The sequence below is a fragment of the Panulirus ornatus genome, chromosome 66 (genome assembly GCF_036320965.1).
Source record: "Panulirus ornatus isolate Po-2019 chromosome 66, ASM3632096v1, whole genome shotgun sequence".
NCBI classification, from domain to species: domain Eukaryota; kingdom Metazoa; phylum Arthropoda; class Malacostraca; order Decapoda; family Palinuridae; genus Panulirus; species Panulirus ornatus.
In genome coordinates this window covers 23940865-23958173 of record NC_092289.1, presented here as the reverse complement: position 1 = coordinate 23958173, position 17309 = coordinate 23940865, and the positions used below count along the sequence as shown (strand labels likewise).

The window sequence follows — 17309 nt, the reverse complement described above, 5'->3', positions numbered from 1 at the left end:
ACTTTACACCTCATTCATCATATGATTTTTTTTAAAAATTAGGGTTGGGAAAGCCATCACCGATTGTTCACTTTTAAATGTATACTTAAGGTAAAGAATAAATTAGTAATGCACTAATTGCTAACTAGCCTTATATGATTCCTTACCATAGTAAATCCAGGAAGTAACAGGTGCCACAGATATTCCACACTTGAAAATGTTATTTACATCTCTAGACAGAGCAGATGCTGTGACATAGCCACCATATGACCACCCCCAAATAGCAGTTCGAGATGAATCAATGAATGGGAAGTTCTTTTGGAGAGCTCTGAAAAAAAATGACATCAAATCAAGGACAGTTTAAGGAGGTTTTTATTGAAAATAATAGAAAATAAAGTGAGTGTACAAGCCTGGGATTTCATGGAACATCATTTGTTCCCCATTTTCCTTTAGAAACTGTAAATTCTAAGATGAAAATTATAATAAAATTTAAACAGCAGAAGTACAAAGCTAAACGAACGTAAAATATATGAAGACTACTTCTTTTGAAAGCTCCCCTACACTGTTTTACATTTAATCTTTGTCTACTGATAGAGAACATTGAAAGACTAACTTTATTTTAATAAAATATGGAGATAAGGGAAAAATAATACTATCCACATATCTTCAGTGTGCTGTAAAAGGCGACTAAGAAAGCGAGGAGGAGGAGGAGGAGGAAGACAGAGAGAGAGAGAGAGAGAGAGAGAGAGAGAGAGAGAGAGAGAGAGAGAGAGAGAGAGAGAGATCCCCTCCTATATTATTATGTTCCAAAAGCAAGAACAGAAGAAGGAGCTCGTAAAGGATTTTTCCGTGAAGACTCGGGTGTCTGCTGATGCAATCTTGCTAAAGTGGGAAACAGTTAATAAATTTGATAAAAAAATATATATATTTAAATCAAAGCTGACAAGGATACTTTAGCATGATACTGATGCTTCACAATTTAAGTTGCCTATTACACTGCAAGTCCTAGAGTTGAAACTTTGTAGCACATCATGATGACCTGTATTCCTAAATCACCCAGGTTTTTATTATCTTCAATACAGTTTAATCTACAGACATAAAACTTAAAACCAAAGTCAGACCATCTTTCATTACAAGTACGAATGTTGATTACAAAAGTTTCAGATGGTATTTCAAAAAAAAAATCCTTAATTTGAGTTAAGGCATTAACTAATTCCCTCCTCTATCTTCCTAAATATAACAAGTTCATATAGAATTTCCCTCTGCATCACATTATCAAAATATATGAGTTACTATTGTTTAGTCTGTGTAATATCAGCCTTGCTCTTCATTCAGTATTCTTCCACTCTATTTTCCCGCCACAGGTGGTCATTCTCTAAAACGAACCCCTCTAATTGTATTGCCATAAACTTTCCTTGTAAATTCCCCATCTTGCATTCTTTCCACATGCCCAAACCACCTCAAAGTTTTACATTTCACCCACTCTACCACTCCACAATTCATCCTGATTGCATTCCCTGCCATACCACATCTCTTATACACCCCTCCTCATTTCTTTTTTCATTCCATCTAGTCATAACACATGCTCCTCTCAAATAGCTCATTTCCACAGCCTGGATTCTTAACCTCTGTGACTCACTCCATGTCCAAGTTTTGGCTGCATAGGTCAGGGTTGGGAGGACTATACTGTCCCTTAATCTCTCTTTTCACTTCCACACTTATATCTCTATCTTTCATTATTCTATTAAGGGACCCAGTGACTCTTCTACACTGTACTGCTCCTCTCTCCAGGACCCTTACATTTATCCAAACACAAACCCACCTCAGCATGTTTGGCACCCAATTTTATGCAACAATTCTAAACCCTTTCTGCTCAAACTACTTAGCAACTAACTTCCACCTTCCAAGTACAAATAACACTTGGGTTACTTCTACTCTGAGATCTCCAGCCCCCAAGAAATACAATGACAAAACAGAAATAGACTGAAATAGCCCAATAAGCACTAACCAACTGACCTTCCAACTCAGTCTTATCCTCCAACCCAAAAGAAACTGCACTCACCAGAGAAACATGAGTCACACTTTTCCACTAACAATCTGGACACTGCCCATCCCTACAACAATACAAACACCTTTTCAGCGTATTCTAAGACCCTCATGCCCATGATGCAGCTACCATAAACAGGATCCCAAGCACTTACTTCTAAATTGCTCTGCACACAACCACACAAACAGTATCACAACATTTTATGGCCTGTGATGTTGACTGGTGGATTTGACCAGCTTCCTCAGTGCTCCAGGATTCCATCCTATACATACTTCTGTACATCCTAGATTGCTACTTACGCTGCAACAGCAATCTGGTCATCAACTTCTGCCGATCCTAGACCATAATAAAGTGCATGGAGGAGTTTATCACCAGAATATCCAGATCCACGCCCATCAATGGATGTATAGATAATTCCACGTTCCGAAGCTAAGTAGTCACCCCAGTCAATTCTGAATCTATCACTTACAAGCTGGGAACCAGGACCACCATATCTGTAACAACAGAATTAAGTTATAAAAAAATATATTGCTGATAAAAAAATCCCATATATCATAAACGATGTCATTATCATAAAGTGCTGCAAAAACATATTTGTTAATAATATGATTATCAAGAGTCTTGCACTTATAACAATTATGATGGACTTACACATAAACCAGCATAGGATAGGACTGAAAACGTGTAGGATCGTAATCAGGTGGTATCTTCATTGATACCTGGGCCATGAATCCCCCTTCAACATCAATTTCCAAACGCTTTTCCAGTGGTAATGAGCGATCAAGCAGACTTTCACGGACCTACAAAAGACCAAAAGTGTTACACAAACTCAATGTGGAAAAAAATTAAGATATAACAGTGTCAAACTGCATCATATTCCCTTTCATATTAAGCTCTAGAAAACTCAAACTATCATTTCTATAAACTACCATTTCTATTCTGTATCTCATAGCATGGTATGAGGAAGGAGTACTTAATAAAGTACTAGTCTCTAATTTTTTTAGAAGAGATAGTGTAAGTGATATTATCTTATGTCGTATATGATGATAGTTGCAAGTCTAGAGTGAGATGAGGGGATTGGCTTTAACTATGTTTAGCAAACGTAATGAGTATGTTCAAGGCAATCAAACTTGTGATGTGAGTATCCAATAATCAGCTTTATGATGATGTAACTACTCCTTGGTATTTTGATTTTTCATATAATAAGATCTCTGACAGTTTCCTTTAAGACATATGACTGTACTTCTCTAATGTGATGTCAGAGTCAGTAAGGATTCCTTTTACTCTTCTTTGGCATAAGTTTCCTAATTATACAACTTTCAGGTTACATACCAATTTGCTTGATCTAATTCATAAATTCCTCCTTTCATCTTATTATTTCATGAAAATATTCTTGTATTTCTGTACTTTGTTTAATTAAGCACAATAAACACTGCCAGACAAACAAAACTTTATATCACAGTTACATCTTCCTGTAAAATATAATGTATTATGAAACACTGAAAAAGTATGATGTGATTACAGCCTTACCCTTTGGTTATCCTCAATGAGCATTAGGCGTGTGTGGTCAGAAGCACGATGTAAGGTTACCTGAGGGATTCCAGGACCACCACATGTTAATACATAATAGGTACTGTCTTTACTCATATCAGCACTGTTGTAGTTGCATCCTTCCTGAAAATGTAAGAATCAATACCGTAAATTAATTGATCTTTCTTTCTTTTCTTTATCTGAATCATATCTTTATGACTCTCATAACTACCCTTAAAGGATAACATGTTATGAATTGTTAAAGAGATGGGGTCCCACAAGTAGAACTCCCACAGAGTGAAAATACAGTAGCTGATTACAAATAATTAATTTCATGATTCAGTATAATTCCTTACGCAGTAACAAAAAAAGACTAAATTTTTGTTGTGATAAAAACTTATCTAACTATTAGGCATCTCATCTTTGCATATTTAGCACTACAGAATTGATGGTTTTAATTTTCATCATCTACTGTGCACTGAATGAAAAAGTAGTACAGTAAGACTTACATTAAAGTCATTTTTAAAGCCACATGTAATGCAGTAAGCTTGTTTAGGCTGTTTTGAGTTCATGTCACCAACATAGTAGACATGTCTTTGTCCGGGTTTCCCAGCAGGAGCAGCTATGAAGTATCTGAAATGGGAAAAATAAAATCTTTTCGGTTTTTTTTATACATAATATAAATCTAACATGATCACTAACTATGTTTTATCACCATCACTGGACAGTTCATTCAAACCTTGATTTCATCAAATGATACAAAATTTTAAATTCTATCAGGTAACATGCTCTATGCACTCTTTGTGGTCTTTTATGTCTTTCAATATTTTCGTTTTAATATGTTAATAATACCCATTAATTATGTTTACCCATTTAGAACCATTACCAATTTGTTAAGGCATTCACAACATAGAATGATTTTATTAGGTTTGATCTATCTGCTAATTATATCCTGTGAATTTCAATTCATAATGTTGTGATGTATGGCTTGTAAGATAAACCTCTGAGAAGATATACCTGCCATTAATGAGATTTACACAAAGGCCAAGGCATGTGGAAGATCATGAATATGCTAATTAAAATTGAGAAACAAATTTTGCAAATACTTACATGGTATGATTCTTTTGGTCCCAGGATAGAATTTCCACAACTTCATATGTGCCAGTCGTCAAAGGAGTCAAGGTTTTGTCAGATGATTTCCGTAGATTTATATGCTGTATAATGAAAAAACATTCTCTGAAGTATATCCATTATGCTGTCGCCCACTATCCACTGTGGAGGCTCATGCAGAATCTCTATGCAGTCATGTCTTTACATAAGTGAATTTCCTGCATGCTTAAAGCATTTTCACCTACATATTCATGCATGAAAAATGTCTTTGTCTTCCTTTTACAGGGGTGGCAGCAGCTTGTAAAAAGTGGGGGACTCACTGGAGCAAAAGCTTTCACAACATATTGCATACTTCAGTTCTATACAAGTGAGTCTGAACAAAATGGGAGGCTGAGCCCCTCTACTTTTCAAAGTGTACTCTTCTTGCAGTACAATTGTATTTCAAAATATCCATTCACTAGCTTTTATCCTTCCTGATATACTGATATTTCATTTATGTTTAACTCTCATATGTGATAGCTGTATGAACTATTCATTCTAACTGCCCTGCTCATTAACCTGTCTTATTTTTCTCAGAATAAGCCATTTGCCTAACTTTTATCATTCTCCAATTTTTCACCATCTGTTCAAGCTTCTTCACTAAACAGTCTCCCTAAACAAGTGAAATCCCAACCCTTTCCAATGTTTCACCATCAGGGCATTCCTTTCACTCAATTTTCCCATCTTTAATACAATCACTTTACTTTCATTTACTTTCAATACTTTTAAATTCCTCTTCTTACATCTTACAAAAGCCCATGTTATAACCTGCAGTCCATCAGTCATTTAATCCATTAACAAAGTAAAATCCCAGGTCTCATTTCCCTTCTTATTTTGAATTATTGCTAACCCATTCCCCCTCCTTCTGAACTTCCAATCAACTCAGTCTCCCATTATCCGTAGTAGAAGCTAAGAGGAGTGGGAGTAGCCTCAGAAATAACAATCACATACAAGACGAAACTCTCTTTATATTAAAGAAGTTTTTCCCTTTTCTAGTGGAAGGCCACATTTAAGAAAATAAGAATCAGCGAGAAAGGGAAGCCAGGTACATGTCAGGTGGCTGTTCAACCATACATATGTGATATCCTATGAAAATGAATTAATTTGGTATGGCAACCTTCATATAGAAAATAATTCCCATAAACCAAAAAACATTAGAGAAGTAGAGAAGTTATAAGTAATTAGAAAAATAAGCTACATAGTCTTCAGGTATTAGAATCTTTGTGAAATACCCAATATTATGAGGTAAATGCATTTGATCTAAACAGGGACATCACTAACATAATATGAAAATGAAAACTGGTGCTGTCATAAACTGAAATTTATTCCAATTCACTCTATTTCTTGCCCTCCTTTCACCCTCCTGCATGTTCAGGCCCCGATCACACAAAATCTTTTTTCACTCCATCTTTCCACCTCCAATTTGGTCTCCCTCTTCTCCTCGTTCCCTCCACCTCCGACACATATATCCTCTTGGTCAATCTCTCCTCACTCATTCTCTCCATGTGCCCAAACCATTTCAAAACACCCTCTTCTGCTCTCTCAACCACGCTCTTTTTATTTTCACACATCTCTCTTACCCTTACGTTACTTACTCGCTCAAACCACCTCACACCACACATTGTCCTCAAACATCTCATTTCCAGCACATCCATCCTCCTGCGCACATCTCTATCCATAGCCCACGCCTCGCAACCATACAACATTGTTGGAACCACTATTCCCTCAAACATACCCATTTTTGCTTTCCGAGATAATGTTCTCGACTTCCACACATTTTTCAAGGCTCCCAAAATTTTCGCCCCCTCCCCCACCCTATGATCCACCAGTAATATTCCATCATGACCGTTTCCTGTAAAATTCAGTCCTACCTAAATAAACAAATGTAACCAGGATAAAAAAAATTCTACAACCTTCTCAAAGACCAATCCTAAGGATTTCAGACTTTATAATAAAACATATATCTAAAAAAATTTACATATCTAACTATATTGTTTATATAAGTATTAATCTGCATACTACATACTAACATTCAGTAATTAAATGTTATATGGAGGACCCACATTTTAAAACTGCACAATATGGAAAAGAAATCTTAAAGATCCTGATCGATATTATGCTTACCTAACTTTTACTGTTACAACTATGCAATCCCACCTTGTTAAAAATACTACTTCATTCAACAGAAATCAATGCATAAGGAAGCTATGATAATTTTACTTACCTTAAAATGTCCCTTTTCTCCCTGATTTGTGGGAATAAGGATCAGATAAGTGTCACCGTTAACATCATCAAAAATTGGCGAGGTATAGAAATCATTCCAGGCATGATCTGCAGACTCATGCACCAAGTCATCTTCACAGGTGCCATTGTCTGCCGAGCATATGCTCAAGGTGTTCACATTCTAGAAAATGTTTATGATGTTAATAAAACATTAAAGAATTACCTATTAATCAATGAAGATAAAGAAACTACCTATTATATTGTCAGTGAATGGTTCTGTATACCTGTCCATACCCTATCACTATAGCATCCTTAGAACTAGTCGAAGGATAAAATAAAATTGCAACCAAGCATGCTAACATTTGCCCACATGGAATTGAGGAGTGAAAGGGGACTTAATCACAACCTTGAAATTTTTGAACCAGACTGACCATGTTTTGAGGGAACATATCTTTGAAAGTTGTAAAAGTAGAGACACCAGCAGACATAAATTGAAATTAAGGAAGAAACTTAATCAAAATTATATAAAAAAGTACTTTCATGGTATAGGGGTGGTAGAAAACTGGAATAAACCAAAAAAGGATGTGGTAAATGCTGACAGCATACAGAAATTTAAAAGGTTGGATGATAGTAAAACATGTTCAAGAGATAAGACCCCTAAATTGTAACACTCCCTCCCTATACAATATGTAATTACAAACATGTGAGAAACTGCAGAAGCTGGTGACTGAGTTTGGTAAAGTGTGTGAAGAAGAAAGTTAAGAGTAAATGTGAATAAGAGCAAGGTTATTAGGTACAGTAGGGTTGAGGGTCAAGTCAATTGGGAGGTGAGTTTGAATGGAGAAAAACTGGAGGAAGTGAAGTGTTTTAGATATCTGGGAGTGGATCTGGCAGCGGATGGAACCATGGAAGCGGAAGTGGATCATAGCGTGGGGGAGGGGGCGAAAATTCTGGGAGCCTTGAAGAATGTGTGGAAGTCGAGAACATTATCTCGGAAAGCAAAAATGGCTATGTTTGAAGGAATAGTGGTTCCAACAATGTTGTATGGTTGCGAGGCGTGGGCTATGGATAGAGTTGTGCGCAGGAGGATGGATGTGCTTGAAATGAGATGTTTGAGGACAATGTGTGGTGTGAGGTGGTTTGATCGAGTGAGTAACGTAAGGGTAAGAGAGATGTGTGGAAATAAAAAGAGCGTGGTTGAGAGAGCAGAAGAGGGTGTTTTGAAATGGTTTGGGCACTTGGAGAGAATGAGTGAGGAAAGATTGACCAAGAGGATATATGTGTCGGAGGTGGAGGGAACGAGGAGAAGAGGGAGACCAAATTGGAGGTGGAAAGATGGAGTGAAAAAGATTTTGTGTGATCGGGGCCTGAACATGCAGGAGGGTGAAAGGAGGGCAAGGAATAGAGTGAATTGGAGCGATGTGGTATACCGGGGTTGACGTGCTGTCAGTGGACTGAATCAGGGCATGTGAAGCGTCTGGGGTAAACCATGGAAAGCTGTGTAGGTATGTATATTTGCGTGTGTGGACGTATGTATATGCATGTGTATGGGGGTGGGTTGGGCCATTTCTTTCGTCTGTTTCCTTGCGCTACCTCGCAAACGCGGGAGACAGCGACAAAGCAAAAAAAAAAAAAAAAAATGCACATACCAGCTTAATCTCAAACACTGTCTTTCTACGTATGACTTAATAAAAAGACCTCTTTCTCTTCAGATAAAGAATTATTTGCATTAATATAACAAAAAGATGAACTTCTGATTGTTATCAATCATTTACTGGCAACAAAGTAATGACAATACTGTTAAGAATTTATCAGATTCATTCAACTATCCTAATATTTGGGTACATTCTGTTCATAAAAGAGCAAACCAAAAGTTAAACTGGATATGCAAGTGTCGAGTTAAAGAAGAAGGAAAGGAGTATCAAATTATAGTTATTTCTTGATTTCTGTACATTTTGAAACAAAGGCCACTACAGAGAGAATGAAAATGTGGAGAGTATGAGTTTCCACAACATTATTTTACTATATGCTTTTGCCCTTTCATCATCCACAATCCTAAGATTTAGCACAATTTTCAAATATGCAAAAATACTAGAAAAATGTGATAGTAACAAAAAAAACAAAGTAATTACAGTACTAAAAATCACTTTGGCTCTTTGGAAGAATGTAGAGGTGAAGCCTTTACAAATTTGAAAAGTATAAGGTTTTTAGAGCTGGGATATATTAATTCTCTCCATCCTCTTTTCTTTGAATTATCATCATAGAAATATATCTTATAGATAATTATAAATACAAAATCCTTTAAATGATCTACATTCATACAAAACTTGAAAATATAATCTTTCCTTAAGCAAAGAAATCCAAACCATGAAGATTAGTCAATTTTTTACACTGTAAACAACTAGTAATAACAAAAGTTTACTATTCTGAAATTGCAGTAGTTCTAAAATTTTTGAAAGCATCTTTTACAAACCTGATGTCTATTCATCCAGATTATGGAAACTTTGTCAGGTGTGCCCCAGCCAACAGTGGTGAAGTAGTGATCAACATTAGCCAAGGATTTGGGAGGAGGCAGACGGGTCACAGTTTCTTCACTGCCACTTACCAGCTTAGCTAGATCCACAACCCATAGGTCTACTACAGGATTAGAACGACCAGGCTGAAAATGTTTTAATATTTGGAGCTGCATTAGATTTCTCATACTCAATGAATCATGTTGCATAATCATATATAGTTTGAAACAAGGCACTATGAAGAGATGCATTTTCTCAGTGCCTCAGTTCTCTTACTGATGACTCTTCTCTTCGAATATCAGTGAAATCAACTGCCATTATTTTTAAATACAAGTCTTATAATCTTCATTGTTTTACTTTACCCATCTTTGCTCCAACTTTTCTTGATTACACTCTTCCCTACTCAAGCGAAGTTATTTTTCCTAATTAATGGGAAAGAAATTTATCTATATAATTGAATGACTACATCTAGCTCAAAATGGTTACAATGAATAACCATTTACTATATAAAAGAATGATCAAGACATTTGCTGCTAATGCAACTGTGAAATAATACTCCTAACAACCCTATCCTTTCCACTCCTTTGCCCATTCACTTTCTCCCTACTGCAAGTTCTCGCTCTATATCTTCCCACCAGGAGTCTCCCAGTCTTCAGTGATTTTTCCCTTATCGGCATCTTTTCATCCATTAGCTGCCCAGAGGATCCAAATATGAAGAACAATGAAGATAGTATTATTCTCTTAGTCCATAACACTTTTTTTATAACAATACTGGACAAAATGTGCAGTGTCTATACACTGAAAGCCATTGTTGAGGAATCTCATCATGGGTCCATAGCAATATCTCTTCCGTTTATTATGGTTCCCATTAACAGGTGCTGCTCCAGTCATACCAGATACAGTGCCTTATTGAGAAGTCCTAATTCTTTTAACTATACTAAGTGATAATTTTACCTTAGGGTACTTGATAGACTGTTGAATGGGGTACTGGAATGACAAGTCTCCAGGACGGCCATACAGAGGAAAGTTCATGGTGTCTACACGCGAGTCATTGAAAGTAGCAAAGGCAAGGCGATGTCCATTAGGGTTGAACCACAGAGCAGAATTAGAGCTCAGAATTTCCTCTGTAATGAAAGACTTTTTATACAAAAATGCATTTTCATGTAGTTGAACATGTAAACATCCAATTTTCAAACACTGAAACACGTAAATCTTGAATATGCCTACTTCAATATTTTTTTATACTTCTTTAGACATATTTTTAAAGATGAGCTGTTGTTGAAGCACCTTGATAACAATAATCGAGTTACTTATGAGGGTAGCAGGGTAATTCAAACATATTAGAAATGTGCAAGACAAAAGTCATAAGGCAAAAGAACATTTGATTTGAATAAAGTAATGGAAGTGATAGACGGTGAAAGAATTTTGATAAGAATGAGGACTAGTAATATGAAAAGATATTAGAAATATGTGTGCTTTCCTCACTCATTCTCTCCATGTGCCCAAACCATTTCAAAACACCCTCTTCTGCTCTCTCAACCACACTCTTTTTATTTCCACACATCTCTCTTACCCTCACATTACTTACTCGATCAAACCACCTCACACAACACATTGTCCTCAAACATCTCATTTCCAGCACATCCACCCTCCTGCGCACAACTCTATCCATAGCCCACGCCTCGCAACCATACAACATTGTTGGAACCACTATTCCTTCAAACATACCCATTTTTGCTTTCCGAGGTAATGTTCTCAACTTCCACACATTCTTCAAGGCTCCCAGGATTTTCGCCCCCTCCCCCACCCTATGATTCCCTTCCACTTCCATGGTTCCATCCGCTGCCAGATCCACTCCCAGATATCTAAAACACTTTACTTCCTCCAGTTTTTCTCCATTCAAAGTTACCTCCCAACTGACTTGACCCTCAACCCTACTGTACCTAATAATATATATATATATATATATATATATATATATATATATATATATATATATATATATATATATATATATATATCCCTGGGGATAGGGGAGAAAGAATACTTCCCGCGTATTCCCTACGTGTCATAGAAGGCGACTGAAAGGGGAGGGAATGGGGACTGGAAATACTTTTTTTTTTCTTCTTTCATTTTCCAAAAGAAGGAACAGAGAAGGAGGCCAGGTGAGGATATTCCCTCAAAGGCTCAGTCCTCTGTTCTTAAAGCTACCTCGCTAATGCGGGAAATGGTGAATAGTTTGAAAAGAAAAAAAAAAAAAAAAAAAAATATATATATATATATATATATATATATATATATATACATAACTTAAATGCACACCCTCAGGGCTTCTTTTATGGAGCTCCTGCAGGCTCAAGGGTGCAATAACAAGCAGAGAACTGATAAACTCCTCTAAGACCATATCAAACCCCAATTCGTCTATGGGCAATACCCTTTACTCTTCAGGTTCAGCTATCAGAATAGTATCACCTGCAAATAATAACTGTGGCAATTCTCATGGTGAAAGAATGTTAAAATAGTCAAGACTCTAATTACCTTCATACACCCAATCAGGAATACCATTGAAGATGCTCCCAATCTGACCAGTGTCAGTGAGCCTGTACATGGTATCCAGGTCAGGGCCAGTGGTGTAATATAAGTCATTGTGAGAGACAAAAGCCAGAGCATCATCAGTGGGAGCCCAAGTAGCAAAGAGCAGAGGTGGCTGGTCACTCCGTGTCCTCACTCTTGTTGGGGCAAGTGGTATCGTTTCCCTGAAACAAAACGAAAAATGTTTCAACAGGAAGAATAACTCTACTGTACATGCATTAGGGAACAATTCCTAAATCAAAGAGATAATCTTTCTGTAGTATATCCCAGCTATATGTGGGTGTCCTCCCAATGTAAGGGGTTAAGTGTTGGTTGCCATATTTTGGCTTAAGAAACAACTCAGTCATCAAGCTTTTTCTCTAATACAGAGAATATTTTCACAGCAGCTGAAAACATATACAGTATATTCAAAATATAACTCATAATTAATCATTCTCTTATTTTAAGTTTCTATTCCATTGTGGAAATAATGAAATGAAAAATTATCTTATTGTATTACTGTTTCTTTGGATATGTACAAATTTTGCATTCAATGACAGTGAGTAAGTACATAATCGGAAAAAATTATGATTTAAATGGAGCATTCAATAGCACCATAACAATAAGGATAACATTATGAACACATACTGCAAGTTACATCACATGAATAAGAAATGTCACTTACCCAGTCTCCAAGTTCAAAATAGTGTGACGAGCCAAGTATGAGTATCTGAACAACTGGAGAAAAGAAAATACAGTATGTTACTTTCCTTTGTATATATTCAAGAATCATTTAGAAAATTGCAATATTTGGAAGACTGGCATAATCAATAACAATTAAGGTACTATTAAAATTACACAACACTGATATACTGTGAACAGCTACATGAAGCTATATGACTGACCTTCTGCACATCATGGACAATGAGGAGGTACTTCCTGCTGGGAGAGAGACTGTACTTGAAGGGTCGCCATTCAGTCTATAAAGACAGGTTCAGGAAAAAAAGTTACTCAAAATTCTTATCACAGGTATAATGACCAATTAACTTCATTAATAATGAAAATGATAAAATGTAATACTGGTGTGGAGTGAAATCAGTTATAGGAAGCTTTCAAATGGGGAAATATAGAATTACTCTTTTAATCTAGCAAATAAGTTCATCATTATTCTTTCAAAATCACAGAGAAAAAAAATTCATTAGAATTATGTACTGTATATAACTTTACTTTTATCTGCTTATGGCCTCTCCCTGATATGATGACATCTTCCCAAGCAAGAAAAATTATATCCAAAACATAATAAAAAATTCATCTTGGTCTGACAAGAGTGATTACACTCCTTATTTCACCTAGTCTTAGTATCAAATGTGGATTTCATGAACTGAGAATGCAACCATTATTCTCATGTAATGAAGGCTTTAATAATGCTTTATGATACTTGTGCATGCTTGATTACTGAAATTTTTTATATGAAAGTAATCAAATGTACCCTAATGTAAAAGAAGGGTTATCTTTTAGACCAAAAGTTGCTACAATCACTTGTTTTTACAAGCAAGTACTGTGCTGTATTGTAAAGCATCATCAAATCCTTTACAATAACCTATAAGCATTTCATGAAAAGTGAGCCACAGACAAAACAGTTGCACCATCTACCCTCCAGAACATGACCTGCACACAGGCTTGGTTACCTACCATGACATCCTTACTGACCAGCTCATCGGAAGTTTGGGTATCCACAATAAAGTTGTTTAAAGCCCCTTCACCAGTCCGGAACAAAAACTCATTATCTGTGATGAAAAGTATAAATTTCAATTTACTCTGTCCCTGAAAGTAGGCACAAACATTGTAATGACATCTCTGTTATCTTTTACAATTTTCAAAATGATCCTTTACAAACTTGTTGAAAAAAAAATGCATCATAAATATGGAAATAGACTTTTGCTTATTTATCATAAGATGATAAAAAATTATAAAATTTCCAAACTGATTAAAGTCTTAAGTCATCTGGGTACATATGTCATTTTGCACATTTATATAAGAATGCCAACATCTTGAATTCATCACCATTTAATATGGAACATCCCACTAACCACCAAAATGGTTCATGCAAAATCTTCTCTTGTATTCCCTTCCCTTTTTCACAGTATACACAACCACAAACTAACACTCATACCAATCATACCTAAGTTCATTTCACCATTCACTTCCTAAATTTTGTCTTCTTTACACTTACCATTCAGAACCCTTATGCTTCATAAACTCACACATAAATGAAATTTCTTTATTCAATGATTAACAAACTGGAAAATATTCTACTCTCATGTTCTGCCCAACTACCTTCATGGTAAAGTCAGGACAGTAAGCCTTTCAGGGTTATATTAAATAAGAAGCATTAAGGCATTATAATTTGTTCGCCCCATGTACAACTGTATGTGAGCAGTTATAATCTGATTATTTTAACCTCAGCGAAAATTACCTATGTACAGTGATTAAATGTAGTAACAGATGTACCTTCACTATCTATTCATGGAGACCAAAGAGAATTTCAATACTATTTTTACAGTATTCATATTAGTCATATCCTTTCAATTCCTTTGCTTCATTTTTTTCTGCTGCCACTTGTAAATATAGCATGTCCCTAAAACATGCTCCATGAGATTTGAAATGGAAGAGTATATGAGTTAATTCAGGTTTCTACAAGCATGGAAAATCATATTCATGGTTGCTAGTGTCTTTTCTTCTTCTTTGTCCTAGTGCAGTACACAAATATCATGGTACAAAGCAGACTCTTCTGCAAACCACCAGATGAAGTCTATATTCAATAACCTCTTCCTTTAGATCAGTCACTGTTTTGCTTGCACTCACATATACCAAATAACTGAAACAAGTATATAAAAACGTTACATATCAATAATAATGCATGATTTACCAGAGATCCATGTGCCATTGAAGGAATCAGTTGAAAAGGCTCCCTCAAGCACCTCTGCTAGATCTATACCACCCGGAGAGGCTGTTAATGCTGAAGTCTCTGGTGCTGGTGAACCAGGGCTGAAAGCACAAACAGTAATGTTGCATTAATAGACACCAAACTGACCAGAAGTAAAGAATTTACATTATCTAAAGGGGCCCTCCACTTTCTAGGAAGACTTTGTTATGTGTAATTTTAGGTTCCCAAGACAGGTTAAATGCAAGAATGATACCAAGTATGTTCACTGTGTTACGTCTTATTATTACAGATCCATCAAAAAAGGAAAGTTGCGAAGGTCTTTTTAAGTTTCCATCTACCCCACTGAGATATCCTGTCTGAGTTATTGAGAAAGTTGTGTCAAGACAAGACACAGATCAAACGAGAGAGGATATAGCAGATTTGAATGAAGTGGAGGAATGCAGCAGCATTTATCATTATCCTGTGGTGCTGTTATAGGAGGCAAGAGGCATTGTTGGATTCCTGCAGAAGGAATGAAGAGTTGCTGGGGGTCTTTTGGTGATACTACAGATGGAAAAGTCGATGCCGTGTTCCTTGTAACTACAGCAGAAGGGAGAGGTGATGCCGAACCACAGTCCTACTACAGGGGGAATGAAGAGCTCCGTAGTGGTGCTGTTTTAGGAGCGAAGCGACACATGAAGCTTCTGCAAGGGGGAGGATGTTGGAGTCACATGGTGATGCTTATGCTGGAGATGGTGACGAAGTCCCGTCGCTGCCGAAGATAATCCTACCCTGAGCGCTGAAGGCAAGGCGATGACCGAAGTTGTGTGATGTGCATGATGGCTGTGCGCCATGATTAAGGCCCAACGATTTTGAAAATGTCACCACAGTGTTTCACCTAGTATCAAGGGCACGATGTGTGAGCCATTTGGGAATGGCTCTGCAAACTACTGTTAGAGCGTGCGCCATCTGGGCAAGCAATCGAGAATTACAGTTGGAAAAATAATACAATGATTTGCATCATCTGACCCCTACGTGAACTATTCCTACATATAAGAATAACGTAAAAAAAATATCTTGCAGACAGTGCTCCTAAACGTTTAAATGGGTGTTATAAATACTAACCTGCGTGCGATGATAACAGTAGCGATTCCTGCAGCTACGATGAGCATAACTCCAACTGTACCCAACAGAAGGTTCCTCCATACTCGAGGCCTCGTTGACCCAACCAGCTCCTGCGAAAACAACAAAACACCTGTTACATACACCTGCAGAAGCAATGACGAGTTTCGTATGTCGTGCGTGTGAGAAGGAAGGGAAGAGGGTGCGCAGCTCCAGATGATGATAGGTCTCCAGGAAGTGTGTTTAATTTGTTTATGGATGAGATAGTGAGGGGGTAAATGCGAGGGTCTCGGAAAGACGGGTGGGTCTATAGTATGATGAAGGTGGGGAAACCTGGGAGGTGTCAGCTGCCGTTTGCAGAGTTTTCGCAGCAGACTCTAGTGAGACACTACAGAAGCTGGTGTCTGAGTAAGTGAAAGGAGAAAGTTGAGTTAATATGAATAAAAGTAAGGGTATGAGATTTAGCGGAGGTAGAGACAAGTTCATCTGAGCGTGAGTTTGAATGGAGTGAAGCTCAAGGAAGTGGAGTGCTTTAGATACCTGGGAGTGGATATGGCAACTACTGGAACTATGAGAGCTGAAGTAAGCCATAGGGTGCGTAACGGAACAAAGGTCCCTGGTGCACTGAAGGTGTGTGGTTTGGACAAATGAACAAAATGAATGAAAGAGACTGATTAAGAGGATACATATGAGTGGCTGATACATGTGTCTCAAGTGAAGGGAGTAAGGGATGGGGGAGAACGAGATGAAAGAATAGAATGAAAGAACCTGCGAGTTATCAGGATCTGTACCTGCAGGACACAACGAATTCGAGCGATGTGGGGTCAGTGGGCTCAACAAGGGTTTATGTAGTAGCCACAGGGAACAACGGAAAGGTCCGTGAGGTGCTGGTTTCGGTTGGCCACACATTAAGGTAAGGAGTGGGAGTAAACAAATAAAGCCGTCTTCGTCTGGTTTGGAGCTCCTGCGCAGTTACTTGTAATCACACATTCTAACTCAGTTTAACAATCCTAATGGATCGCATATAACATAACACTGTCAAAGCATCCTACCTTATTTTCCTCCACATCACTACCCTGGAAACAATGAAAAAACAACTAGTTAATTAATTGCGAAAGCTCATTGGCTGCAATGTCCATGTACAGCACATCTTTCTAATCACCCGTTTCATGCCAAGCTTATGGATTGCCAAGGTCATTAAACCTCCAGGTGTAAAATAACACCAAACGAAAAAAGCTTAAAGACATGA

General features: G+C 37.1%; 1 protein-coding gene across 6 annotated transcripts in view; it reads right to left on the bottom strand.

Moving 5' to 3' along the window:
* Nucleotides 1-17309, bottom strand: part of ome (dipeptidyl peptidase 4 omega) — a 131632-nt gene that overhangs the window by 3827 nt on the left and 110496 nt on the right. For all 6 annotated transcript variants that reach the window (XM_071658577.1, XM_071658579.1, XM_071658578.1 and 3 more), the window contains 15 exons: nt 16064-16173; nt 14942-15060; nt 13705-13799; nt 12918-12992; nt 12698-12750; nt 11980-12197; nt 10396-10565; nt 9402-9587; nt 6930-7109; nt 4667-4770; nt 4066-4189; nt 3557-3700; nt 2678-2826; nt 2326-2520; nt 147-307 (listed from right to left, as the gene is read on the bottom strand). In XM_071658577.1, the coding sequence (XP_071514678.1) occupies nt 147-307; nt 2326-2520; nt 2678-2826; nt 3557-3700; nt 4066-4189; nt 4667-4770; nt 6930-7109; nt 9402-9587; nt 10396-10565; nt 11980-12197; nt 12698-12750; nt 12918-12992; nt 13705-13799; nt 14942-15060; nt 16064-16173 (2083 nt within the window). The remainder of the gene's footprint in view (nt 1-146; nt 308-2325; nt 2521-2677; nt 2827-3556; nt 3701-4065; nt 4190-4666; nt 4771-6929; nt 7110-9401; nt 9588-10395; nt 10566-11979; nt 12198-12697; nt 12751-12917; nt 12993-13704; nt 13800-14941; nt 15061-16063; nt 16174-17309) is intronic.